The following is a 27,253-nucleotide window of genomic DNA, read 5'->3' as shown; positions in this document are numbered from 1 at the left end:
AAGGCAGAAATTGGGAAGGCAAAAACCAGGAGATAACTAGCAGAGACAGTAAAGGAGAATCCAAAGTCATTCTACAAGAACGATGAAACCCCGTTATCCAGAATTCAAGCAACCGGCAAAAATATCGCAGAAAATAAATAGGTAAAAAATACGCAGGTTTATAATTGCCATGCCTCATCGTTAGTTCACAAATCAAGCAACACGCAATCTCAGGCAACACACAATCTCAAGCAACCAGAAAATTCACTTATCCGGCATCTACCAATCCACATGGGTGCTGGTTACTGGAGGTTTTACTGTACATCAAGAGAGAAAGGATGACTAGGGAGAGAGGTGGGCTCATTAAAGATCATTGTGTGGAGCCCCGGTAGGGGATGGAGGCCATAATTGTTTCTATTTATCATAAGGATCAATGGGAGCTGGGGAATTCACATTACAAACAAGGAGGTGCTAGAACTGTTAATAAAACACACAGGCAGATAAATCCCCAGGGCCTGATCACTCTGGGACGGTGAAGAAACGGCAGTGGCCCTGACGGAAACGTCTCTACCATTGTTAGCACGGGTGCGGTGCCAGGAGGGTGGATAATGCTGTGCACTTGTTTAAGAAAGGCAGCAGAACAAACCAGGTGGTGAAGTTCCTGGAGACAGGATCTACCTGCAGAGGGTGATCTGTATCCGGAACGAGCTACGGAATGGGAATAACTACAACATTCAGGCAGATGCATAGATAGGAAAGTTACGGCCTACGTGGCTGGGGAATGAGATCAGCCCAGAAGGCCATGTGGTCAACATGGACGAGTTGAGCAAAAGGGCCTGTTCCGTGCTGGATGACTGCATTTGGAAAGTGATGGAGTGATTAGATATCGTCAGTGTGGCTTTGCCCATGGGAAATCATGAATTTAATAGTGTTTTTATTTTGAAGAAGTGACCAAGAGGGATACAGGAAAATGGGAGGGTGTTTCAGACTGGAGGCCTGTTCGCACTGGGCTGTGACAGAGATTGGCACTGGCCCTCTGTGGTTTGAGATACACATTAATGATTTGGAGAATCAAGTTTCAGTATGGTAAAATTCATGGTGTGGTAACGACGAAGGAAGTTCCCGGAGATCACAATATGATCTGGATCAACCAAAGTGGCAGAAGGTATTGAACTCAGACAGTTTTAAGGGCTTGTATTTTCGGGAAATAAACCAGGGCAGGCATGACAGGACACTGGGGAGTGTTGTGGAAGAGAGAGACCTCAGGGTATAAGTATACGGTTCCTGAAAGTAGCAAAACAGGTTGACAGGGAGGGGAAGAAGCTTGCTTTCATCCGTCACAGGTAGCGTCCAGAAGTTGGGACATCATGTAACAGCTGCACAGGATACTGGTAAGGCCACACTCAAGAGCATGGTGTACAGGTCTGGGTGCCCAGCCATACAATTAAACTAGAAAAGTGGAATAAAGGAATATTTAACAGGAGTGTTCACAAATGGACTGAAATGGGAGAGCGGTTTGCATGGACGAGGGGGTTGACCAGCAGGCAAAGGTTTCAGATCACTGCCAAATGGCCCGTTTCCTTGCTGTACAATCTTGTCACGGACAGGCTCTCCCACCACAGGATGTTGTTTGAGGTGTGGGATAAAGGCCACGGGCCCAAAAAGGGAAGGGCCCAAATCGAGTTTCTGCCATCAAATGATGTGCTTTCCAGTGTTAGTTTGTCCACTGGGGTTGGGGGTTGGTGGGGGGAGGGGGACCAAATTTGGGCAGTTCACTGCCATAACCCAACCTCCCATCTTTCAGCCAGCATCATGTCGTATGCACAAATACTCCTTTATCATGCCCATTTCCAACTAAAGACAGAAAATGTTTGGAACACTCAGCAGGTCAGGCCGAATACGAGGAACGAGGACCAAGTTCACATTTTTAGGTTGAAATTCTGATATAGGTCATGGATTGGAAATGTTTTCTTCCAACACACATTCCCAGACTTGCTGGGCATTTCCAATTTTGTTTTCAATTTAGATTTCCAACTTGAACCAAACCTGCCAGACACACGATGCATATGGAAGAAACCAGGCTGACAAAGTTGGGGGTGGGGGGGGGGGGGGGGGGGGCGGGGGCAGGGTTTGTAAACTTTCATAAACTGGGGCACAACTCGTGCCCCAATGCCCAGTCATGCCCCCAGACCTGGGAAAACTTCAACTCCAAATCATGAGTTAGTGCAATAAAAACCAAGGTGCTTTTTATCTCCTGAAAGAAAGGCAAGTTAGCAGCACGCAGGTTACAGCGATGTAGTCAGTGGAAAGAGGATAGGAAAAATAATGTACGAGTTTTCTAATAATTTATTGATTAGTACAACTTGATGAACTCACTGAAAGTTACGAGTTGCATGGATGTGCACACACACACATAGACACACTCGCGCGCATGAACGCAACCGAACTCTCGGAACTACACAAGACACCCACAACCAAAGCTTGGTTAATTTTGTTCAATACTCATTTGCTTCAGGAGAGACTGTGTATCCCTTGCAAAGCAAATGAATGGTGGGTATTAAAACAGAGGAGTTAATGCACAACTTTGGAGAACTGACCACAGGATCAGGATTGCAATTTGCATTCCTGTCTCCACAAATTCTAAACATCCGCTCTGGGAAAGACTCCAATTTTCCAAAGATTTTCTTCAGAATTAAACCGAACACAGTACACCGAAATCCAAATTATTCTACTTCAGTTTTTAAAAAACATTTTCATGGAAAGAAAATCAGTTCATTAAACATGGACAAGTTAGTGCACTGCAAGATAACTATTGTTACAAGACAGAGTGAAGAGAGATATGAATCCGTTTTATGAGGACAGAGAAAGGGGTGCAGTGAGTTCGATGAGATTATTATGCACGAGGACCATGGTGTGTGGAGTACAAATGAAAACAAGCAGAGGAAAAGATTTACATTGATGTCATATCGTTGAGAGCATGGTCCAACTCCTCACTGATTGCCTTGTACTTCAGCTTCTGAGCGTACAACTCGTCTGCAGGAGCAGAGGTGAGCGAAAAGCGATGAGATGAGATGGCAGAGAGTGATGAAAAGTCACAGCGTCCAGGGCAGACAGGAGAGCAGGAGGAAGAGGTAGAGTGCCAGGCAGATGCAAGGGCAGAACAAAATGGGGAAACATTAAAAACTCAAGGAACAATCAACCCGACACAACTCCCACAATCCACCCCCCCGCCCAACACACCTTCCAGAATGGATAAGATCAGATCTTGTTCAAAGGAGCAACTTCCTGGCATCTAAAAATACAGCGGTCGCCCGCGGGCCGTCCAGTGTCTGAGCATCAAGCAACTCGACGGTGAAGAGTACACATTTCCAGCACATGCAATGGGAACTAAACCAGCCCCACAAACACCCCCTTCCACAGCCCAAACTGTTTCCCCCCCTCCACACACCCCCCAATTCAATCACCCCATCACACAAACTTCCATTCCACAAACCCCTCCCCCCCATCTTGACCAAAACACCCACTCAACAAACGCTCCCAAACATCGTCCCAGCAAACTTTCCTTCCTCCCAGATCCCAGTGGGGCTCTCCCTCCCCCAATTTGCCCCTCCCCTCTGCTTTTCCCCTCTCTCCAATCTCCCCCCATCCATCTCCCATCTCCTCCGTCTCCTCTTGCCACAATCTCCCTCACTGCCCCATCTTCCCGGTGCCCCCATCCTCCCGCACCCATCTCCCCCTGCCCCTCCCCTCTCCATCACCTGACACGCAGAGAATTCAAAGGAGAGAAGTCTCCCCTCCACCCAGCCAATCGATGCTCAGGGATGTGCTCCATGATCCTGCAGCAGCACAGAATCTGGACTCCCCTCCTCTGCAAGCTACTGCGGGACCTTCTCCTCCAGCCCCCGTAGACCCCCCTCCTCCGGCAGTCCTGCCAACCCCTCTTGGCCACAATTGCCCATTTGTAGAGATTTGAATCGCTAACAACAGCTGAGGCCAATTAAACACACAGACGTACCTTCCAAGTCATCAATGGACTTCTCCAACTTGGCAACTGTCCTCTCTGCAAATTCAGCACGGGTTTCAGCCTAAAAGCAAGGAGAGTTCACGATTGTAAGGCAGCTGGACCAGTGGGCACACAGGCATCCCAATCCCACCAGCGAGCTTCACTTACCTCCTTCAGTTTGTCAGTCAAGACTTTGATTTCCTCCTCGTACTTGTCCTCCTTTTGTGAGTACTTGCACAGAAAGAGAGTAAAGTTAGAAACACTCCCATCGGCAAGACGGAGAACAGGGCAGGCTCCTCACGGCCTCACCAACCCCTCCAGATCCAAACCAAACACAAGAGCAAAGTCTCCAGAGGAAGGAGTGTCCGAACCCATTTACTGGGCGTGGATTTCCATTCTGCCTTGTGTTTATGTTAAAGTCCTGCTATACAATGGTCACCTTCAATCCAGGTATCAGAATCATTCTCTCAAGCCGAGTGAACAAGACCTAGAGCATAAGAGCGTTACAGCACAGTACATACAGGCCCTTTGGCCCTCAGAGTTCTGCCGACCTCTATATTCCGACCAAATAAACTAAACCCTGCCTACCTTGTAATCCTCTATTTTTCTTCCATCCATGTTCCTTAAATGCCCCTATTGTTCCAGCCTCCACCACCATTCAGGAACCCACAACTCTCTCTTACCCCTGATGACCCCTAAACTTCCTTCCCTTCACTTTGTATAGATGTCCTCTGGTATTGGCTACTCCCACCCAGGGAAACAGGGACCGGTTGCCCACCTTATCTATGCCTCTCATAATCTTGTAGACCTCTATCGTCTCCTCTCATCTTTCTACGCTCCAAAGAGAAAAGTCCCAGCTCTGCTAAACTTGCCTCATCAGACTTGTTTCCCAATCCAGGCAACATCCTGGTGAATCTCCTCTGCGTCCTTTCCACATCCTTCCAATAATGAAGTGACCAGGACTGAACACAATACTCTACGTGTGGTCTTACCAGAGTCTAGAAGTGTTGCAACTATGTCATGACTTCTGAATTCAGTCCCATGACTAATGAGGCCAAGCCCCCCACGATATAGGCCATTACATAATAGGACCATTAAAACAGAACTGAAAATTGTAATGTGAGTTAAGAAAAGCAGCAGAGAGACCAGTGTCCATGTTGTACAGCCGAGAAACGTTCCCCTCTGCCCAACCCACCAACCATTCACCAATTCCATTTAACTCTTCTCCTCCCCTGTTCCGATCTATGCCCCTACATTCTACCAAACACCTCCCAGCAAACAGCTGAGGGGCATTGGCAGAAACGCAGGGAAACCCAGGGAGATGCTGCAAACTCCACACACACTGCCCCCCAGTGTCGAACCCTGGTCAGTGCAGAGAGACATGGCAGCACGGACAGCTGAAACACTGAGACACAATATAATGTCTGGGACAGTTAGAACAAAGGCAGGAATTATTCCACAGCCTACCTTATCCGACTGAGCCTCCAGTGACTTAAGGTTGTTGGTCACAGTTTTCAATTCTTCTTCAAGCTCAGCAGATTTACTGTTTTAAGTCAAGGCAGGAGAGGGAAAGGTAACAGCAAAAATAAAAAAAAAACAGTGGGGAAAGAGAGGAGAGAAGAAGAGAGGAAAAGAGAGAGAAAGAGGTGAGGGGGAGGAAGGGGGAGGGAGAGGGGAGGAGAGAGAGAGAGAGAGACAGCAGAAATTAGGGAAAGGAGAGTTCAAGAGAGGGAGTGAGTGAAAGAGAGAATCAAGATTTAATGAAATAGTTTAATGGAGCACAATTGGTGGCCTTAAAGCAATTGGGTCGTCCAGAATTCCTCCAATATAAAACCCACTAGTTGCAGGAAATGAAAATCATTTTGCTGAAATGTTGGCTTTTGTCCTTGGAGTGGCCAAGTGGGCAGGTCTCGACACAGCGTTACAGGTGATATCAGACTTGGGAGTGATTCAGGTGATATCAGACTTGGTCTCCATTGTGGTGGAGCGATCTGGAGCATTTCAGATTAAGAAGAGGGGGGGGGTAGGCGATGGCGAATGTAAAAGCACGTAGAGCAGTATGGAGTTTGGGAGATGAAACACAGGGTTCTGAAGGGGCTGTCGGTGTGGTCATGCAGATATCCTTCTCCCAGTGAGGGTATCCTACACTGGGGGAGGCCTTTGGTGGCTGTCCACTTCATGTTGAGGAGGAACAGCTTTTCCCAGAGGGAAATGCCCCTGCAGAGGGCCAATACCAGATCATTGAATGTGCTGAGGTGAGATTAACAGGTGTCTGATCTGCAAGGGACAGGCCTCGAAAGGAGCAACCGTGAAGACACCTCGACTCGGTGAGATCTCCTCCCACTAAATTCAGGTTCTCACTTTGAGCTGAGAAAAAGGGATGCGTCGTCAAGAATTTCCAATAAAATTCTGGAACAAAGGCTTTATAGTGTTTATTTAAAAACAACAACAAGCCCCAATTGCTTTTAGGTCCCAGGGAGAAACAACACGTGAAGATTAAAAAAAAACACCGCAGCGATAGATTGCAGAGTAGAGCAGGCAGCAGACAGGAGCAAGTCAAGTCATCCTTCCAGGCACCATGATCGCACACAAAGCAAATCCCCTCCCCAACCCCCACCCCTACTGTGTTTTGACAGCGCGTCGTGAGGTATTAGTTCCAGTACCTTGCCTTCTGCTGCCACTAAAGATTTCAACGTTTGGTCCATTATTCTAACCTCCTCTTCCACTTGTCGAGCACGACTAAAAGAAATGCACGTGGCCACAAAATAGTGAGCAATTATAGCATGCAGTGAAGAAAAGGTAACACGTTAAAACCCCAAAAATGGGACCCGGCCAAGACATTTCTATCTGGATAAGCTGCGTTGGGCTTTAAGTTGTTGAGTACAGGCATTGCTGGATGATGTTGATTTGTCCCAATGGGCTTCAGTAAGTTTGGGAGGCGTGAAAAACAATATTTTCCCCCTCTTTAACAGAGGCAGCTGGGATTTGCAGCCAGTGTACTCAAAGACTTAATTTTTTTTCCAAGACTTTTATGGTTCCAAGCAGGTTATAAATGCAGGACTGTCATGTCCTTGAGTGTCACAACAGCAGAAGGTATACATACGATTCAGAAAGCTCAGCTCGCTCCTCAGTCCGCTCCAGGTCACTCTCAATGATGACCAGCTTACGAGCAACCTGAAGGGGAAGACAAGAGGCAGCTGTTGACTGGGGACAGGTTGGGGCTGCCCGGACAAGAGCGAGATCAAAGGCGGACGTTGGAACCAAAGGCTGAACGGATGAGGACAGTGCTCTCCCTACTGCCAATTATTCTGGGAAACGTTGTGGTGAGCTTTTTTTATCTATATATTTATAAAAGAAAAGAGAGTTGGGCAACTTCTGCTCCAGATTCACCGTCCGCGCAAGGCTCAGGGGCACAGGGCCACCCACCTCCTCATATTTGCGGTCAGCTTCCTCGGCAATGTGCTTGGCCTCCTTCAACTGGATCTCCTGCAGTTCCATCTTCTCCTCGTCCTTCAGGGCTCGGTTCTCAATGACCTTCATCCCTCTGTGGAGAAGGGAAAAAGCAGAAACGCGAGAATAAGCATGGGGAACCAGGCAACAATCCATGAACATTCGCCCAGCAGAACCTGGGGGTCAGAGCAGGAAAGGAACTAATAATTACAACTGCCTTTGGCACCAGTCAGAGTTTACGATGCAAATCTCAGCCTGCGGTCATCGGCACAAAGGGAGGGGAGGAGCGCAGAGGGAAGTCTTTTTTTTAAAAAACACACAGAGTGGTGGGTGCCTGGAACGCATTGCCATGGGCGGTGGTGGAGGAGGGGCATTTAAAAGACTGGCACACAGATACAGGAAACAAGGAGGGTATTGGGTGTATGGTAGGGAAGGTTTGGGTTGTTGAGGACTGGCCCACTTAGCGCTACACTGCTGCAGCACCAGCGACCTGTGTTCTAATCCAGTACTGTCTGTAAGCAATTTGTATGCTCTCCCCGTGTCTGCGTGAGGTTTGCCTGGGAAGAACGTACAAACTCCTTACAGACAGCTAACCGCACCATTTCATTCCAGCAAAACTTCTTGTCGACATATCAAGCGGCCACAGAATCCAAGGAAGACCAGATCACTGGGCTCAAAATTGGTTCAGCAGCAGGAACTAAACAAATTGATGGATGCTTTTGTAACAGGAAAGATATTAGTCACATAAATCCCTGTATGTCCCCAATCCCTTCAGTTACACAAATATTCCCTGACACACAACTGGGGATAGCAGAAAGAACACGGTCTTTTATGCTCAGATTATCTCTCTAAATGAAACTGAGACAAGGAGTTCAATATCCTTTGGAATATCCACAGGAAAATTGAAAATAAATAAAAGCAACTTTTTAAACTGCGAGAAAAGAGATCACCACTCCCATACAAAATGTAAACTTTGGCAAACTGCGTTGAATTTGGTGATTTTATTGATAGACTCTGAAAACTAGAGTATCTAATTCCAATTGTTGCTGCAAGAGGGAAGAATATCCTTTCCAAAAATGGGAATAACATTCCAAACACCATCACACACAGCCGATGGCCAACAGTGAGGGCACACACCAATAAAATAGCGGTACTGAAATCTGTAATGGAAACACTGCCAGACCTGAGCCAGTCGATCAGCATCTGTGGAGAGCAAAACCAGTTCACAATGGCCAGCCACCCCATCAGGGTGCACCAAAAAAACAACAGAATGACAAGCCAACTGGTGGAGTTCCACAGGGATCTGTTCTGGGACCCCTGCTCTTTGTGAATTTTATAAATAACCTAGATGAAGAAGCAGAAGGATGGGCCAGTAGGTTCGCAGATGATATGAAGACATATAGCACGGCAACAGGCCAATTCAGCCCTCCAACTCCGTGCCGCCCAATTTACACCCCATTAACCTACACCCCTGGTACATTTTTGAAAGGTGGGAGGAAACCAAAACCACCAGAGAAAACCCACACATTCGAAGAACGTACAAACTCCTTACAGATAGTATGGGGTTTGAACCCAGGTCCGGTCCCAATTGCTGGCACTGTAAAGGCATTGCGCTAACCACTACACCAGCCGTGCTAAAGGATGGAGATGTTTCGGATAGTGTACAAGGTTGTCGTAGACAGAGTTGGGCAGAGAAGTGGAGTTCAATCTGGATAATTGTGAGCTGATGCATTTCGGAAGGTCGAATTTGAGGGCAAAGAACATGATTAATGGATGATACTTAACTGTATGGATGACAGAGGGACCTTAAGGTATCTATGGATTTGGACCTCATCTTAAGGTCACCACACAGATTGCTATTAGGAGTTGTGAGTGCCTGGAATGCATTGCCAGGGGTGGAGGCTGGTACAATAGAGGCATGAAAAGAGACTCTTTGGCTGCACATGGATGCAAGAAAAATAAGAGGATTGAGGTAGGGAGGGTTTAGTATTTTTTGGTGGGTATATATGGGTCAGCACAACATCATGGGCCAAAGGGCCTATACTGGGCTGTAACGTTCTATTAGTGCATTAGGTTGAATGGGTCTGGATGACAATAAAACCAAGGCCAAAGGTGTCGGAGAGTGGGGAATAGAGCAGACATTGTCTGAAAGAGACCAAAATCCCAAAGGCATCGCAATGGCCCCCACAAACCCAAAGGTCACAATAGGTCACCAACCCCAGTCAATGAAAACCTCCATGTCTACAATAACAAAAGTGCGGAACCTCTCCAAGCTGTGAGGCTGGCACATGCATATGTTTATGGCAAACGTCTCTGTGAGAACCTCTTCTCCACAGCCCGTAAATGTCTACATTGAGACAGACAGCCGGTGACAGGCCCTTCCAGCCCATGAACTCGTGCGCCCAATCGACCTACAACCCCCATACGTTTTGAAGGATGGGAGGACTCAGAGGAAACCCATGTAGACACGGGAAGGATGTACAAACTCCTTACAGACAGTGCAGGATTTGAACCCCGGTCACTGCCGCTGTAATAACCATGCCACCCCAATTATTTTCATTAAAAATAACTGCATTAACCAGAGGAACCACCTCCCCCCACCTAGTTAGAGAACATGGAAACTCCACACAGACAGCACCAAAGGTTAGGACTAGCCAGGTCTCTGGTGCATGAGGCAGCTGCTTGAGTGTCTATGCTTCAGGCAATTTCTTGGTGGGACAATCGGAAGGCGTGCTCGTTTTCGGTCTGGACAGGTGAGCAAGGTGCCCTGCCAACAAGTGAGCACCCCAATGCCAGCCGCTGACAGTCTGCCAGAACACCCGGCGGCAATCCGTGGAGGCAGAATCGGCAGGATCAGCCCAGCGCCTTCACGTGTCTGATCGAGGAAACGCCAGCCTCACATACAGGAGGGCAGTGATTACTGATTCCCCATAGGCCAGCAGCCCGCTGCCAGATCGCGGGACTTGATGTTCACGTTCCCCCTTCCTCTGATGACCAAAGCCCTGCTAGTACATTGACAGAGATGAGGCTATCATCCTTCACTGAAGCCAGATCAGGGTTCACAATGAGTAAAGTCCTCCCTCCTATGTCGTTAAGAAGCAGTTCATATTTTCTACCTCTGTTGTCAGAAATAACTACTTTCTCTGGAATAAAAGAGGCCGAGAGATTTAATGAAGGTGCGCAAAATAGTGTGGGGTCTGGGTGACCAGGCTGACATGGGTTTAAATTTAAAATTAAACATACAGCACGCTAACAGGCCCTTTCGGCCCATGAGCCCATGCCGCCCAATTAATCTTCAACCCCCGTATGTTTAACGGTGGAAGGAAACCGGAGCCCCCCAGGAAAAACCTTCACAGACCCAGGGAGAAAGTACAAGCTCCTTACAGATAACGGTGGATTCGAACCCCGGTCCCCAATTGCTGGCTCTGTAACGGCGTTGCCCTAACCGCTATGCTAACATGTTGCCCGTGTGGAGGATAGTCTTCAGCTGCAGGCAGATATGGACGTGTTGGAGAAATGGGCTGACGCACTCAATTTCGGGTGCATTTCAGGAGGACTGAGGAGGCTTGCGGGCAATCCTTGAGCAGTCATGTCCCAGGAAGCACCAGGGACAAGGAACCTTGGTGTGCACATCCAAAGCTCCCGGACAGTGGCATCGCTGGTAGATGAAGTAGTCAAGAAGGCTCATGGGATCCTGGCCTTCATCAGTCTGAGTGTGTAGCACAGAACTGGAGGAGGCAGCTGGAGCACTGTCGACAGTTCTGGTCACCACATCACGGGCAAGAGATGATAGTGGTGGAGAGGGTGCAGAAAAGACCCTCCCTGAGATGCAGGAGAGGCTGGATCTGCTGAGGAGGTTAAAGAGGATGTGGTAGGGGCATGGTTAGTGCAACACCTTTACGGCGCCAGTGACCTGGGTTTGAATCCTGTGCTGTCTGTAAGGAGATTGCACTCTCTCCCCGTGTCTGCGTGTCTGGACAGAATCAGGGTGGCCGACAGCACTCAAGAGGTGCACAGAGGAGCAGGTGAATCCCCCAGGCGGGTGGCACAAGGGTTGGAAGACAGGTGGTCCAGTGAGCCGGCAGCGGGGGGAGGGCAAAGCTGGTGGCAGTGGGCCAGTTCGGCAGCCCCAGCACAGGACACAACACACATCCAGTGTCGCACAGCTTTAACTGGGATCAGGCGAAATGGCTGGGAACAGTCTGCACAGTGCCTGCTTGTACTGCTCCTGCCAGATCTGCCCTCTCCCACACGTCGGTGAAACATCACCTCACAGCCAGCACTGAGCAGTTCACAATGAAAATCACTCACCAGCGCAAGGCATCTGGAACAATATTTACCTTCAACAAGGACCCACATTCCAGATTTAGGTTTTTTTTTAAAAAAAAAGACATACAGGCCCTTCCGGCCCACGAGCCCAGGCTGCACAATTACACGAATTAACCTAACAACACCAAAACATTTTGAAGGGTGAGGAAACCCACGCAGACTTGGGGAGAACGTACAAACTCCTTAAAGGCAGCGCGGAATTCGAACCCAGGGCCATTGGTGCTGGCTTACTGTCAGGTAATCCTGCTCCACCCTTCCTGCTCAAGCCTGCTCCACCATTTAATGGGGTCATGGCTGATCTGATGATAGGCTCATCTCCACCTCCCTGCCTTTTCCCCCCATATCACTTTATTGCCCTAATATGTAAAAATCGATCCATCCATGATTTAAACTGGTCGACTCCACTGCTTCAACGGGCAGCAAATTCCACAGATCACCACCCTCTGGGAAAAGCAGTTCCTCCTCATCTCCATCCTAAATCTACTGCCCTGGATCTTGAGGCTACGTCCCCTAGTTCTGGCCTCCCCCACAAATGGGAACAAACTTTATCTTATACCTTACATCATTTTATGTTTCTTTAAGATCCCCTCTCATTTTTTTTCTAAATTCCAGTAAGTACATTCCCAAAACGATCTCTCCGCATAGACTAACCCCTTCATCTGTGGAATCAACCTGGTGAACCTCCTCTGCACCACCTCCAAACCCAGTACATCCTTCTTCAGGTAAGGAGACCAGAGCTGGATGCAGTACTCCAGATGTGGCCTCACCAGGACCTTGTCCAGCTGCAGAAGTAGGACTTGGTTCACCAACACAAACTTGCATTTACACAAAACCCCCCCAATTGAAATGTATGTTTACATTATACCTTTACATCAATTTAAAAAAGTTAAGTCTCACATGGAGTCAAGAGTTGGAACTAGGACTGTAACGTGAGAGAACTCCGAACTGAGCAGACAGGACCCAGAACCCACGCTGTTCACTCAGCTCCTCACCTTTCGCTCTCGTCTGCCGCTTTCTCTGCCTCCTCCAGCTTCTGTAGAGCAGTGGCCAGACGTTCCTGGGCTCTGTCCAGCTCCTCTTCAACCAGCTGGATACGTCTGTTCAGTGAGGCAACATCAGCTTCAGCCTAGTGGGTGGGAAAGCAGAGAGTCAAAGCCCACCACAGCCAGCAGCTCACATTGAAAGTAGTTGGCCTGGTAAGAGGACACCAATGCCCCCGAGCGTAAAGCCCTCCAAAAGATAGTGGACACAGCCCAGGGCATCACAGGCAAAACCCTCCCCACCGTCGAGAACATCTACAGGGAACGCTGCCGTCGGAGAGCACCAGCGACCATCATGGATCCACATGCTCTGCTCTGGCCGCTGCCATCAGGAAAGAGGCCTCGGTGCCACAAGACCCGTACCAGCTGCTCCCCCTCCACCATCAGACTCCTCAACGACAAACTCAATCAGGGACTCAATTAAGGACTTTGACTTTTATACAAGATTTGTTATTGAATACTTATTTTCTACATTGCAATAGTTTGTTCGCACTGCCTTCTTGTTTACATTTCTACTTTTGTACATGGATCTCTTCTTGAGCACAGATTTTTTTTCCATTACCAATGAGGGGTGATACTGCCTGGCCCGCAGGAAAAAGAATCTCAGGGTTGTATGTGATGTCATGTATGAACTGTCAATAAATCTGAATTTTGACTGAAATTCCACTTCCTGAGAAGACTGAAGTGGCCAAGGCCATGGGCCACATTATGTCAATCTTCTACAGGAGCTCTATCGAGAGCATCCTGGTCTGCTGCATCTCAGTGGGGTACAGTTGCTGCAGAGATATTTATTTATACTTGTCCTGTATATGTATTGTTTGTCTGCATGCATTATGTGTGGTTGTATGTCTGCGTGTTTTGCACTGAGGTCCGGAGAACACTGTTTCATCGGGTTGTACTTGTACAGTCAGATGACAAAAAACTTGTCTGCAGACCCTACTGCCAGTCTCAGAAGAGACTCTACCACAGGCCACATCTGGAGCTTAGAATGGGGAACATAAACTAAATAACATCAGCCTGTCCAGTCGGTTGCTGAGTTCTTAATTACATCGAGATTGTCCTTCAGATATGATGTGATTTCTAATTTGTTCTACCAAATAAACGCACCAGGAAGTGAACCATCTGGGAAGTTTTACAACTCTACTTACAAACCCTTAGTTATCGGCTACAAAGGTTCACTTTGATAAGGTCACACCTTCCTACTCCGTGGATTCTGCAATTCCACACAACATGCAACCCTGTATTTAAAAAACAAAAGGCCCATTTCTTCAATGAAAATTCGTGATGAACACTTTCCTCTATTTACAGAGGATTCGCAGACAGGATGTTTGACCTTTGAGATAGACTGCGGACTCTGGAATTGGGAAGATAGTCTTGATTAAGGGATGAAATAGCGGCTGTTCCTGCAATACAGATCAGGCCCTTCAGCCCTCATGCTGGAGCCAAACAAGGATCCCAAATCAAACTCACACATGATCCATATCCCTCTCAGGTAAAGCTGACCCAGAATTCTCCAATGGAAATATTGGAGTCTGTAATAAATATGCGGTTAGGAAAAGTTTAGAAGTTCCCTCAAACTACATAACTGGCAATAAATATTTCCAATAAGTTCAAAGTGGGAAAATTTCAATACCTGGGGGAAAGTGGAGAGGGCTGGGGGGGGGGGGGGGGGGAAGACAGTGGGGGAGAGAGAGAGCAGAGGAGGGGGAGAGATGAAGAGGGGGGTGGAAAGGGGGAAGTTATGATGAGAGTGAATCGCCTGGGTCTGGTTCCCTTGGAGCTGAGGAAATGAGCACTTGATTGAGGTGAACCAAATGAGGGGCACAGATGGGTTGGAGAGAGAGAGAAACCATTTCCCTGAGCAGAGGGGTCTGTTACAGTGGGAGTAGGTTTAAGGTACAAACTTTTGTTTTACTGAACAATCTTGGCCTCACTCGACTGAAACTCTTCTTCCACATCAACTTCCCAGCGAGATCATCTCTCATGTCGTGGAACTGCAGCAATACGAAGTAATCTCCTCTCACCGGACCAACTCCTTATCTCAGGAACCAGAGAATCTAACAGACATTTCAACCAGAGAATCAACAGGCATTTCAGCCCGACTCATCCACACTGATCACCTTGGCATTCTGCACGCTTCCCATTTACCAGCATTTGGCCCATTTCATTCTAAACTTTGCCCAACCACACCATCTGTCAAAATCTCATTTGAACATTGTAATTGTTCACTTTGCTTTGGGAGCTCCTTCCAGGCACAGACCAGTATGAACAAGTTACCCCTCTCACCTTAAACTTCATTCTGGAATCATCTCTCTGGTGGAGAAGAATAAATCCAGAGAATCCACTGGCCATGACCCACTGGGGCACAGTGTCCCTTAACGTCCCTACATCTGCAAATAGGCCCATTGCTCCCTATGCCAGTGATTTGCAACCTTTTTTTCCATTCACATATCACCTTAAGTAATCCCTTACTAAGGGCAGCAGGGTTGGCTTAGTGGTTAGTGCAATACCTTGACAGCGACAGTAATCGGGACCGGAACCCCGTGCTGTCTGTAAAGAGTCTGTACATTCTCCCCGTGTCTGCGTGGGCTTTCTCCAGGGGAATCCAGTTTCCTCCCACCCACAGTGGGGTGTAAATTAGGAGGCTTGGACTCGGAGGGCTGAACTGGCCTGTTACCAGGCTGTATGTCTAAATTTTTTAAACTAAGGTACCATAGGTGCTCTGTGATTAGTCAGGGATTACTTAAGGTGATACGTTAATGAAAAGAAAAGCCATCTCTGTTTTCCTGCCAGCCAGGATTCCCCCCCCCCCCCCCCCTCCATTCTCCTCTCCCTGGTGAAAAAGGGGCTTGGCTTCCAATAAAGGGCACATTCCAGTCACACAGGATGTCAAGAGAAGCTTTTGTTCAGCCCTCACCCCGAATTGCATTCATGAACGTCTTTGTCCCTGCTCAAGCGAGGGACAGTGGAAGAAACCAGGCAGCTCAGCAAAGCCTCCGGGGACTGGTCTGTCAGCCCCAGCTCCCCAAATCAGTTCCAGGGCCCCGACTGAGGCTTCAACCCTTGAGTGATCTCATGAACCTGAGAAAATTAAAGGGAGCTCCTTGCCCTGCTAACCTTTAAACCACGATCCAGAATTGCGACACGATTTGCAAACCTATTGAAAGGTGGCAATCAATGTCCGTGGGAGAACGACACGCAGAGCTGGGGAAGCTCAGCAGGTCCGTGGAGCAGGGTCCCGAACCCACGCCGGAGCCCCCCCCCCCCCTCCCCTTCACCCAGGTAGGGTGAGAGAGAGCGCTGGGGTTCTCCAGCCTTGATGTGGGACTCTGCTCCATCGGGGTCAACCCATGGGGGAAGGGTCCGCTTCCCCCAGGTGCCCCCTGCCCCGTCGGGCTCGGTGCGGACCGTGAGCGCCGCCCTGCCCCTCCGCGATCAGCCCCGCTCACTTGCTCCCGGCCCTGCCGCTCGCTGCGCAGCTCCCTCTGCAGCCTCTCCGCCTTGTCCTCGGCCACGTCTGCCTGGTCCTGCAGGCTCCGGATCTTCCTCCTGACCGCATCCACGGACGTGGCGCTGGCCATGGTTCCCCCCACCCCCCCCCCCCCCCCCCCCACAACCCTATCCCACGGCTCAACCTCCACAGATCGGGGAGGGAGTTGAAATCACCGCTCCCCGCTCCAAATGCACTGAGCTCCGGAAGTAACCCAGCGTTTAACCCGCTCCTGCCCGGGGCGAGGAGGAGGAGGAGAGCGGTCACCTTGCGCGGGGCAACCACACGTCTCCGGGGTCCCGCGTCTTCCCCCCTCACCACCAGGGTCTCCCCCTGCCCCCTCCCTACTGGGGGTTTCCTCCGATCCCTTCACCACCGGGGTCTGACCCTCCCCCCTCACCAGGGTCTCCTTTCCCCTCACCACCAGGGTCTCCCCCTGCCCCCCTCCCTACTGGGGGTTTCCTCCGATCCCTTCACCACCGGGGTCTGACCCCCCCTCACCAGGGTCTCCTTTCCCCTCACCACCAGGGTCTCCCCCTGCCCCCCTCCCTACTGGGGGTTTCCTCCGATCCCTTCACCACCGGGGTCTGACCCCCCCCTCACCAGGGTCTCCTTCCTCTCACCACCAGGGTCTCCCCCTGCCCCCTTCCCTACTGGGGGTTTCCTCCGATCCCTTCACCACCGGGGTCTGACCCCCCCTCACCAGGGTCTCCTTTCCCCTCACCACCAGGGTCTCCCCCTGCCCCCCTCCCTACTGGGGGTTTCCTCCGATCCCTTCACCACCGGGGTCTGACCCCCCCCCCCCCTCACCAGGGTCTCCTTCCCCCTCACCACCAGGGTCTCCCCCTGCCCCCCTCCCTACTGGGAGTTTCCTCCGATCCCTTCACCACCGGGGTCTGACCCCCCCTCACCAGGGTCTCCTTCCCCCTCACCACCAGGGTCTCCCCCTGCCCCCCTCCCTACTGGAGTTTCCTCCGATCCCTTCACCACCGGGGTCTGACCCCCCCCTCACCATGGTCTCCTTCCCCCTCACCACCAGGGTCTCCTCCTGGCCCCCCCACTGGGGGTTTCACCCGACCACCACCGGGGTCTGACCCCCCACCAGGGTCTCCTTCCCCCGGCCCCTTTACCACCAGGGTCTCCCCTCGGCCCCCCCATTGGGGTTTCCCCCGACCCCTTCACCAATGGGGTCTGACCCCCCTCACTAGGGTCTCCTTCCCCCGCCCCCCCCACCTATCTTCCCCCGACCCCCACCGGGGCCCAGCAAGTGCCCCAGAAAGCCCCACTACCTCACGGATGATGATCAGCCCTGTATTTCAGATGCATTTTAATCCAATATTTGCTGGATGTCTGGGGCGGTTGAATGGAATGGAACATAGAACACAGTACAGGCCGACCAATATATTCCTACCAAAAAAAATCTACCCCTCCCCCACCTCATAACCCTCTATTTTTCTCTCAAGCATAAGAGTCTCTAAGAAGCCCTAATGTTTCAGCCTCCACCAGCACCCCTGTCAAGGCATTCCAGGCACCTGCCACTAACTCCCTGTGGGTGACACGGTTAGCGAGGCAGTTGGCCCAATGCTGTTACAGTGCCAGCGACCAGCAATGTCTGTAAGGAGTCTGTACGTTCCCCCTGTGGTTTCCTCCCACCCTTCAAAACGTACCGGGGTTGTAGTTCAGTTGAGCAGCACGGGCTCGTGGGCCGAAATGGCCTGTTACTGGGCTGTGTCTAAATTCAAAAGTAAACTTTCCTCCCTTCGCTTTGTGCACGTGTCCTCTGGTGTTTGCTCCTCCCGCCCTGGGGAAAAAGGTGCCGACCATCCACCCTATCCACGCCTCTCAGAATCTTGTAGACCTTTTCTTCACTCCAAAGAGAAAAGTCCTAGCTCTGCTAACCTTGCCTCATCAGACTTGTTTCCCAATCCAGGCAACATCCTGGTGAATCTCCTCTGCCCCTTCTCCATACCTTCCACATCCATCCTATAATGAGGTGACCAGAACTGAACATAGTAAGTCTGGTGATTTGTAGAGTTGCAACATGACCTCTCAACTCTTGAACTTTATTTCAATTCAGCTTGATAAGAGACTGCCTGGTTTGTTAAACATCACCTGGTGAGACACCTGATGTTGAGCTTACGAGTTTTACTGTGCCCTGTTTTGTAGACCAAGTTTTTCTGGTGATTTACAAGCACCAACCCGCAGTGTGACAGGAGTCACCGGGAATCTTGCTGTTGGTGAACTAAGCTTTCTTTACATGAAACAACTATTGATTCATGATTTGTTGGTTTCAAATTAATGGCATTGTTGACAAGGGAGGGTAGCATTGGGCCAATGGAACACCCAGAAACGCTGAAGGAACTCAGCCGATCTTGTAGTGTCCGTAAGAGGTAAAGACGTTTCAGACCTGGGCCCTTCCTCAAGGTATAAGCAAAAAGCAGGCAGGAGTCTAGATAAAGACTGGGGGTTAAAGGGGGAAGAATGGGAGAGGGGAAGGAGTCCAGACCAACAGATTAATTGGATCTAAGAGGAAAATTAAGAATTAATTTTGGCTCCGTGAAAGGAGACAGAGGGAAAAGAGGGGAACTGGAGGAAAGAAAATAGGGGGGTCAAAGAAGGGGAGGGAGTTTTAATGGAAACCAGAGAAGATGATGTGAATTCCATCCGGTTGGAGGGAGCCCAGAGGGAAGATGAGGTGGTGTTCCTCCAATGTGCAGGTGGACTCAGTCTGGCCGTGCACGAGACCGTGGACAGACATGTCAGCAAGGGAGCAGGATGGGAAATTGAAACTGGTGGCCACTGGGAAATGCACACTATTGTCGTGGACAGAGCCGAGGAGCTCAATGAAGTGATCTCCAAGTCTCTAACGTGTAGGGGACAAAGCTGATCACCAGCAGAGCTGGAACTTAGTCCTCAAAGTATGAGGGATGCACTTTGGGAGGACAAATAAAGACAGTACCTTAGCAATAAATGGCAAGGCCCTAATTGCAGAGGGATCTTGGAGTGCAAGTCCTTGCGAATGGCAGCGCAGGGAGATGAGGTGCTGGAGGGCATCTGCAATATTTACTATTGTGAGCCAGGCCTTAGGAGGTCATTGCAGGGAGATTATTTCTGAAACAGAGGTAAGGTCACAACTGGAATACTGTGTTCTAATATTCAAGACAGGCATATTCTTGTTGGTACATTATGAGAAGGATGTGATTGCACTGGAGAGGAGACCCGCCATTATTTATGAGGAGAGAAGTTGGTAACAAGATCCCAAGATAGGTAAAGGTTCCATTATTGTCATGTAGCACTACATTTAGAATGTAACATACATAAAATTTTTAAATTCTTGTCTACCATAAGGAAGACAGAGTCACCACTTTGTTCAGCGCCCCTCACAAAAATGAGGCCCCTTATGGGATGAACTCATGACCCCTGGTTTACAAGGCCAGTGCTCTGACCACCAAGCTATCAGAAACCAGATATAAGAGCAGAGGTAGGCCCCTTGGCCCATCGAGTCTGCTCCTCCACTCATCCCCACTCCCCGGCTTTCTCCCCGTAACCTTTTTTTTTTGATGCCCTGACTAATCAAATACCTATCAATCTCTGCCTATCAAACACCCAACGACCTCACTTCCACAACCGCCACTGGCAACAAGTTCCACAGACTCACACTCTGAAGTAATTTTTCTGCATGCCTGTTTTAAATTGATGCCATTTTATCCTGAAGCAATGCCCTCTTGTCCTGGACTCCCCCACCGTGGGAATCATCCTTACCACATCTATTTCATCCAGGCCTTTCGACATTTGAAAGGACCCCCCCCCCCCCCGACCTTCCGTACTTCAATGAGTATAGTCCAAGAACTGACAAACGTTCCTCATTCCTGGTATTATTCCAGTAATCATCTCAGAACCCTCTTCAATGCCAGCACATCTTTTCTCAAGTCCTCCAAGTGAGGGCTCACTAGTGCCCGGCAGAGACTCAACATTACATCCCTGCTCCTACATGCTATTGCACTAGAAATGAACGCCAGCATTGCATTCGCCTTCAAGGCGAGGTTCGCGTTACTGAGCAGAGGAGTTTGAGGTTTAAAAATATGAAACATACATTTAGCTTAATGAGTAAGATGGGGCTGTGAGGGGTATATTTTTTGGAACCTGGAATGTCCTGTCTGAGAAGATGGTTGCAGCAGGTATTCCCACAACATATAAGAATCTAGACAAGCTCTTGTGCCAAGACACAATGTTGGAAAGAGCTTAATGTTCAGCATGGATGAAAACCAGCCTGTTTCTGTGCTATATGATGCCATGACTAGGGACACTGAACACCTGGCTCATGGGGGGATCCTGTGCAAAATGTGCGGACTGATCCCTTGCATTTGCTGTTACCCATGTTTTTAAGCTGTCCTTTTCCAAATATGGATTGGAATGCTGGTGTAAATGCAGCCTGGTCCATAAGGTGAGGTCACATGGGATCCAGAGTCAGTCATGGAAGCCACTGGGTCCCTTTTAACGTGGACACCCATGAGGCTGCAGATGCTGGGATCTGAAGCTCCTAGATTTTTCCCAGGCACGGTTAGTGCAACACAGTTGCAGAACTAGCAGGCCCAGGTTCGATTCTGGCGCTGTCTGTAATGAGTTTGTACGTTCTTCCACATCTACATGGTTTCCCCTGGGTGCACTAGTTACCTCCCACCCTTCAAAATGTACCAGGGTTTGTAGGTTAATTGGGTGGGACGAGCTCATGGACCAGAAGGGTCTGTCACCGTGCTGCAAGTCTAAAAAATTTAATGTAAAATGATGAAGGGTTTCACTCGAAACGTTGACCACTCTTTTTCTGCCACTGAGGTCATTCCACCTGCTGAGGTCCTCCAGCAGGTTTTTGTCTTTCGCCCTTTTAAGTTGCAACGGGTCTTTCTTTGGCTGTGTAGGTGGGCTCACCCACCTTTAGACAAATAACTTTTGTTTAGCTTCATAAAACTGTCCGGAAATCAGAATAAAACATCTCTACTCCCGCAGATGCAGGTTAAAGGAGCCGCGTTGTTTAAGAACGGTGAAGGTTGTCCAACGTTAATGTTGGCCCCAAGATCCGCGGGGGAAGTGGGCAAAGGATTGGCTGATAGAAGTTCAATTGAACAAGTGCAAAGAGATGATTGGGAAATGGAAGCAGGACAGGGCTCACGCAGTGAATGGCAGGGCCCTGGAGAGCATTGTTGAACAGTGACACCTTGATGGACAAGCTGATGGGTCCCTAGTAGTGTATAGGGTGAAGACCAAGGCAGGTGGTGGGATTGCCTTCATTAGTCGAGGCATTGCGTACAGGGGAATCTCTGTTATAGGGGGAGGAGGCTTGCATTCCTGGAGATTTTGACTTTAACTAATGCAAAACTGCATCATTAACGTGTCAAGAAACACAGGTCGAAAAAAATATCGAGTTATGTACATTTCTCCACATGAATTCCATGAGAGTGAATTTTATTGTATGGGTCAATTTTGTGGATTTTGTTTTCTGTAACATGGAGACGGCCACATGGCTTGGTACAGATCACTGATTGGGCCGCGGTTGGAGTATTGTGTGTGGTTCTGGGAAGGATGTGACCCTGCTGGAGAGGATGCAGAAACCTCATCTGCTCGACCCTGTACAGCATGGTAGATGAAGGTCAGGCAGAAATGGTTCAATTCCACCTTCCCTCCTCCCTGCCCTCGACTCTTTTCTGCGAACAAAACTGTGAATGCTGGAAAATATCAACTAAATACCGAGCATAGAACACCACAGCACAAAACCCATGCTTCTACCTCACAAGCCTCTATTTTTCTTTCGTCCATGTGCCTGTTGTACCAGCCTCCTCCACCACCCCTGACAAGGCATTCCAGGCCCCCTCTATGTAAAAAGCTTATCTCTGCTGCCTCCCCTAAACTTCCCTCCCTTCACTTTGTACACGTCCTCTGGTGTTTGCTACTCCCGCCCTGGGGAACAGGTGCTGACTTATCTCCGCCTCTCCGAATCTTGTCGACCTCTATGAAGTCAGACCCCTCATCCTCCTTCGCTCCAGAGAAAAAGTCCCAGCTCTGCTAACCTTGCCTTATAAAACGGATGTAGAATATAATGTTTCAGTCAAAGTATTCCATTTTGGTTGGAAGAATGAGAAGAGGCGATATGAAGCTCCAAAGTCTGCGGATGCTGTGAGTATTGTCAAAATGCCGCAGGTCTCACAATGCCCAAAAAAGGAGATCCAAGAACAGTGATTTCACTACCCCCCCCCCCCTCATTTATTCCCCCTTCACCACCCCTTCCTCACTTTAGTCTCAGGTAAAGGGTCCCAACCTGAAACGTTGACTGACTGTTTCTTCTTCATGGATGCTGCCTGGCCAGCTGGATCCTTCCAGCATCTTGTTGCTTGTTCAGCATCTGCAGCTCATGGACAGGTCTGGAAAGTGGGGTTTTTTTTCCCCATAAATGCTGGTTATGCACCTTTATCTTTGCTCTATAAAGTACACTGGTCGACCTGAGTTTCTCCAGCATTGTGTTTCTACGTGGGGAAGTAGTTACAGGATGGAGGATTTGGGGCTTGGGAGCAGGCAGCCTGCAACTAAGGACTAGTGTCCCGTCAGTGAAAGGTATAAATGTAGAATGTGTGCATGACGTTGTACAGGAGGGAGCAGGCCATTCATCCCTGTGACCTGAAGCACACCTTTACCCTCACCCAGTTTCTATCCCCCCACCATAACAAGCCTCAACAGGAGGGGTTTAGACAATGAGCTTCACAATCCCAAATACTTTGATGGAAAAGAACATTTTCTGGTCCACCCCATTATTTAATCAGCATGAACCAACTCCATCCTGTACTGACCCCTCTGGTAACTTGTTCCTCTCCAGACTAAAAAGGCCTCCCTTCCAATGGTCACAGCCTGACCTTCACAACAGTGTTATAAATCTTCTCTCTCTCTCTGTGATGACCAGAATGGTGCAAAGTTCTGTCGTTTTTCAGATTGCACTTTGACCACACTGCTCTACACATGGATCACATCTGATTGTTATGCCCATACTCAAGGGAAGTTATGAAAGCAAGAATTAATTCTCCCTGTCCAGGAATTTTGGACGTCTAACTCTGACGAGAGCTCCCAGGACTCATGTTAGACATCATGGGCAAGGGTTCAGAGGTCAAACTGCGACCTCTGCCCAAGAACCTTGGTGGACAAACTGACCTCTGTGTCAGAGCTCCATGGGACAGGCAGCAACTCTGGAGGCTCTGGGCCCCCACTGGGGTCACAGTGCGGGGGGGGGGGGGGGTTCACTGTGTTCAGGAGCCTGGGTGGAGGGGTCACAGTGTGTCCTCTGTGCAGGAGCCATGACATTAAGATATAGGAACCAAAGTAGGCCATTCAGCCATCGAGTCCGCTCTGCTATTCCATCATGATCCACTTTCCTACTGTCCCACTCCCCTGCCCTTCTCCCCATAACCTTTGATACCCTGGCTATTCTGATAGCTACCGATCTCTGCCTTAAATACACCCAATTACCTGGCCTCCACAGCTGCCCATGGCAGCAAATTCCAGAGGTTCATCACTCTCTGGCTACAAAAATTCCTCCACATCTGTTTTAAATGGACGCCCTTCAATCCTGAATATATACCTTCTTGTCCTAGTGCCCTCTTGTCTGCACTGTGCGTGCGAGCTGAAGGGTCCACACTTTGTGGGTCTGCACTGTGTGTGTATAAGAGCCGCAGGATCCTTGCTCTGTACCCTCTATCAGTAGAGTTAAAAGTAGACCTGTTCAGAGACCCCAGGATCTCAGTGCCACTTCCTTGATATCAGATCTCTGCTGCTCCGCTTGTGTGGAGACCAACTCTGCCTTTGCAAAAATACTGGCCAGGTCGTAGCCCCTGGGTGTAGACTTCCCTGTTTAAAGAACACTCCCAAGGACGGGGAAGTGAACAAAATCGGGCGCAAAGAGCGAAGCTGTTTGACCAGTTTTTATTGAAAACATCACCCAGCGGCCGGCTCGACCTTGGCAGTGCCCACCCTCCCAGGCTCCGCGACGGTCCCACACGCGGAATCGTCTCTGAAACTAAAGTTTTGCCTCGGAAGGTGCCATCTGTGCCCTGGTCTCGGGACACGGAGAGTTCCAGGGAAGCTTGTCCCAGGCTGGGACGGTGACGGGTGGCTCGGAGTCCGGCGGCCGGGTGCTGGGAGCGACATTAGCAGGGGGGGGGGGGGGGGGAGTTACACGGGCTGCCGGTCCCCCTGGCGCAGGAGCCGTGTGGGCCGGCGAGCATTGCCCCCGCCCGTCACATACCTTTCCTTTTATGGAGTGTCCCGACCCCGACGAGAGTTAATTTCGGTGGCCTGGCCGGCGAAGTTAAGGGGGGGGGTAGAGGAGGGGGGTGGGGGGGGGTCAATGACCATCGAGGGGGAGGGAGAGGAGTGGGGACAGTGATCATGGGGAGGGGATGGGGGAAGAGTGGAGGTCAGTGACCATGGGGAGGGGGTGGGGGGGGCTGTGACCATGGAGGGGAGTGGAGGAGGGGAGAGGGTCAGTGACCATCGGGAGAGGGGGGTGCGGGAGGAGAGGGGGGTCAGTGACTATCGAGGGGAGGGACGGGGGTTAGTGACCATGGAGGAGGGGAGGGTGGATCAGTGACCATCTGGTGGAAGGGAGGGGGTCAGTAACCATCTTGGGGGTGATGGGGGGTGTAGGAAAGGGGGGTCAGTGACCATCCTGGAGGAAAGAGAAGGTGATGGAGGGGGTGGGGTTGGTGGGTGAGGGGAGATCAATGACCATCCTGGGGGTAGGGGAAGAGGTCAGTTACCAGGATGGGGAGGGGGGCGTTGAAGTGACCAGTCTAGGGGGAGGGTAGAGTTCAGTGGTCAGGCTGTGGGGTGTGAGGCAGTGACTTGTCCCGGGGGGGCGGGTGGAATCAGTGACCCCCCCCCCGCCACCTTCCGACCCGAGCGTGTGCCCCAGCGCTGCGGAACGCCTTATAAAGCGCTGCGCTATATTTACACCCCATCTCCCCCTCCCGTTTAACCCTTGGAGCATTATTTTTAGACCGTTTCTCGGCAGAGCTTCCCGAGACGAGGGAGGGTGACAGCTGTTGGGGTGGTTCATGCAGAGAGAAAGTTGGTGGAAAGTCAGGCGAAGGTGAAGCGTGCCCGAAGTACTCACGTCCGTGGCTTTCTTCTCCGCCAGCTCCAGTTTCTCCTGCGCGTCTTTCAGCGCCTCCGAGTACTTGTCGAGCTCGTCCTCCGTCTGCTTCAGTTTCTTCTGCAGCGACACCAGCTCGTCTTCCAGCTTTGCAGGCGGACGGGCGAGCGCAGGAGAGAGGGTGTGCGAGAGGCAGCGAGGGTGCAGAGAGAGAGACCGAGAGAGAGAGAGAGAGAGGGGCAGAGTTAAGCAGACCCTTCAGCTACCTTCGCCGCATTCTCCTCGGCGGCCAGTTGTCGCTCCTCCGCCTTGTTGAAATCCTCCAGAAACTTATCCCTCTCGTCCTCCGCCGTTCGCAGTTTCTTTTCCAGTTGCAAAGCATCATCCTCAAACTACGCACAGATCGGAAAAGGGAATTGAAAACACACACACACACACACACTTGGCGCGTCTCGTTCGATCCCGGGAGTGGGGGGGGGGGGGGGGGGGGGGGGGGGCTGAGCCCGCGAATTTCATTGCTCCGGTCCCGCGGGGAATTTGGACACATGATTTGCATCTGATCGTCTCAACTTGCTGGGGGATGGCGAGCCGCCTTCCCTCCTCCCCCGGGGACTGCCCCCCCCCCCCATCCCTCCTCCGGGGCGCATCTCCCCCAGAGCCCGGCCAACCTGCTTGCTCCTGTCCTCGGCCGCCTTCTTGTCCGCCTCGGCTTGCTCGGCGCGGTCCAGGGCGTTCTCCTTATCCAGCTTCAACATCTGCATCTTTTTCTTGATGGCCTCCATGGCTGCGGTCGGTGCCCGGTCCAAGGGGAGAGGCGACAACGGTGGCGGCGAGGAGCGAAGCGGGAGAAGCCGAGCAGGAGACGGGACTGTTACGAGTGCACCAGAATCCGCGCTGGCCTCTCAGAAATATCTCCTTCGTAGGGGGGGCAGATTGAATTCCTCAGGACACTTAATACTTTTTTGGAAGCGGCTTCTGCCCCTATGGCGATGTCGCTCCCGCACCAGACAGCTGATTTGTCGAGCTGTGGACCAGCACCATCACCGTATATGGGGAGAGCCTCGGTGCCCCAACGCTGTCAGCACATTCCCTCCCCGGCCCCGCCACCAAAGACTTAGAAAAAGGAGTGTCCCAGCAAGTCAGGGGAAGTCTCAAGCCGGACAGTCGGGAGAGGGAGCGAGGGATCGGCCGGCGGGACAGGGGCTGGGATGAACAAGCCAGGGGTCTTCCCATCACGACGGGACACCGGGACGGGGAGGGATACCCGGACTTGCCTGCCGGAGACTGGCCGGGACGGGTAGAGACCCGGAGACTGGCCGGGACGGGTAGGGAGCCGGAGACTGGCCGGGACGGGTAGAGACCCGGAGACTGGCCGGGACGGGTAGGGAGCCGGAGACTGGCCGGGACGGGTAGAGACCCGGAGACTGGCCGGGACGGGTAGGGAGCCGGAGACTGGCCGGGACGGGTAGGGATACCTGGAGACTTGCCAGGATGGGGAGAGACCCAGAACGGGTAGAGATCCGGACACTGACCGGGACGGATAGAGACCTAGCCGGGATGGGTAGAGACCCAGAGACTTCCCGGGACAGGTAGAGCCTCGGAGACTGGCCGGGATATGTAGAGACCCGGAGACCGGCCGGGAAGCGTAGAGACCTGGAGACTGGCTGGGATGGGTAGGATACCTGGAGAATGGCTGGAATGGGTGGAGACCTGGAGATCGGCTGGGACGATAGAGACTCAGAGACTGGCTGGGATGGATAGGATACCTGGAGAATGGGTGGAGACCCGGAGACCAGCCAGGAAGAGTAGGGACCCAGAGACTGGCCGGATGG

At 50.8% G+C, this 27,253-nt stretch overlaps 1 protein-coding gene across 15 annotated transcripts in view; it reads right to left on the bottom strand.

The window, feature by feature from the left end:
* The window catches only part of tpm1 (tropomyosin 1 (alpha)), a 40,780-nt gene extending 14,413 nt beyond the window's left edge, over positions 1–26,367 (bottom strand). Inside the window, exons 1-10 of one of the 15 annotated variants that reach the window (XM_069902951.1) lie at positions 26,090–26,364; positions 25,688–25,813; positions 25,443–25,568; positions 12,754–12,887; positions 7,409–7,526; positions 7,086–7,156; positions 6,646–6,721; positions 4,151–4,213; positions 3,995–4,064; positions 2,930–3,012 (exon numbers count right to left, since the gene is read on the bottom strand). In XM_069902951.1, coding sequence (XP_069759052.1) covers positions 2,930–3,012; positions 3,995–4,064; positions 4,151–4,213; positions 6,646–6,721; positions 7,086–7,156; positions 7,409–7,526; positions 12,754–12,887; positions 25,443–25,568; positions 25,688–25,813; positions 26,090–26,203 — 981 coding nt within the window. In that variant the 5' untranslated portion in view covers positions 26,204–26,364. Of the gene's footprint in view, positions 1–2,929; positions 3,013–3,994; positions 4,065–4,150; positions 4,214–5,449; positions 5,526–6,645; positions 6,722–7,085; positions 7,157–7,408; positions 7,527–12,753; positions 12,888–16,250; positions 16,411–25,442; positions 25,569–25,687; positions 25,814–26,089 lie in introns of those variants that run through there. The other 14 variants (XM_069902952.1, XM_069902943.1, XM_069902950.1 and 11 more) reach the window with 14 other exon arrangements.
* Positions 26,368–27,253: the final 886 nt, after the last annotated feature.

The sequence above is a fragment of the Narcine bancroftii genome, chromosome 11 (genome assembly GCF_036971445.1).
Source record: "Narcine bancroftii isolate sNarBan1 chromosome 11, sNarBan1.hap1, whole genome shotgun sequence".
Lineage (NCBI taxonomy): Eukaryota > Metazoa > Chordata > Chondrichthyes > Torpediniformes > Narcinidae > Narcine > Narcine bancroftii.
The sequence above is the reverse complement of the archived record's forward strand: the minus strand, read 5'-3'. Positions and strand labels throughout refer to the sequence as shown.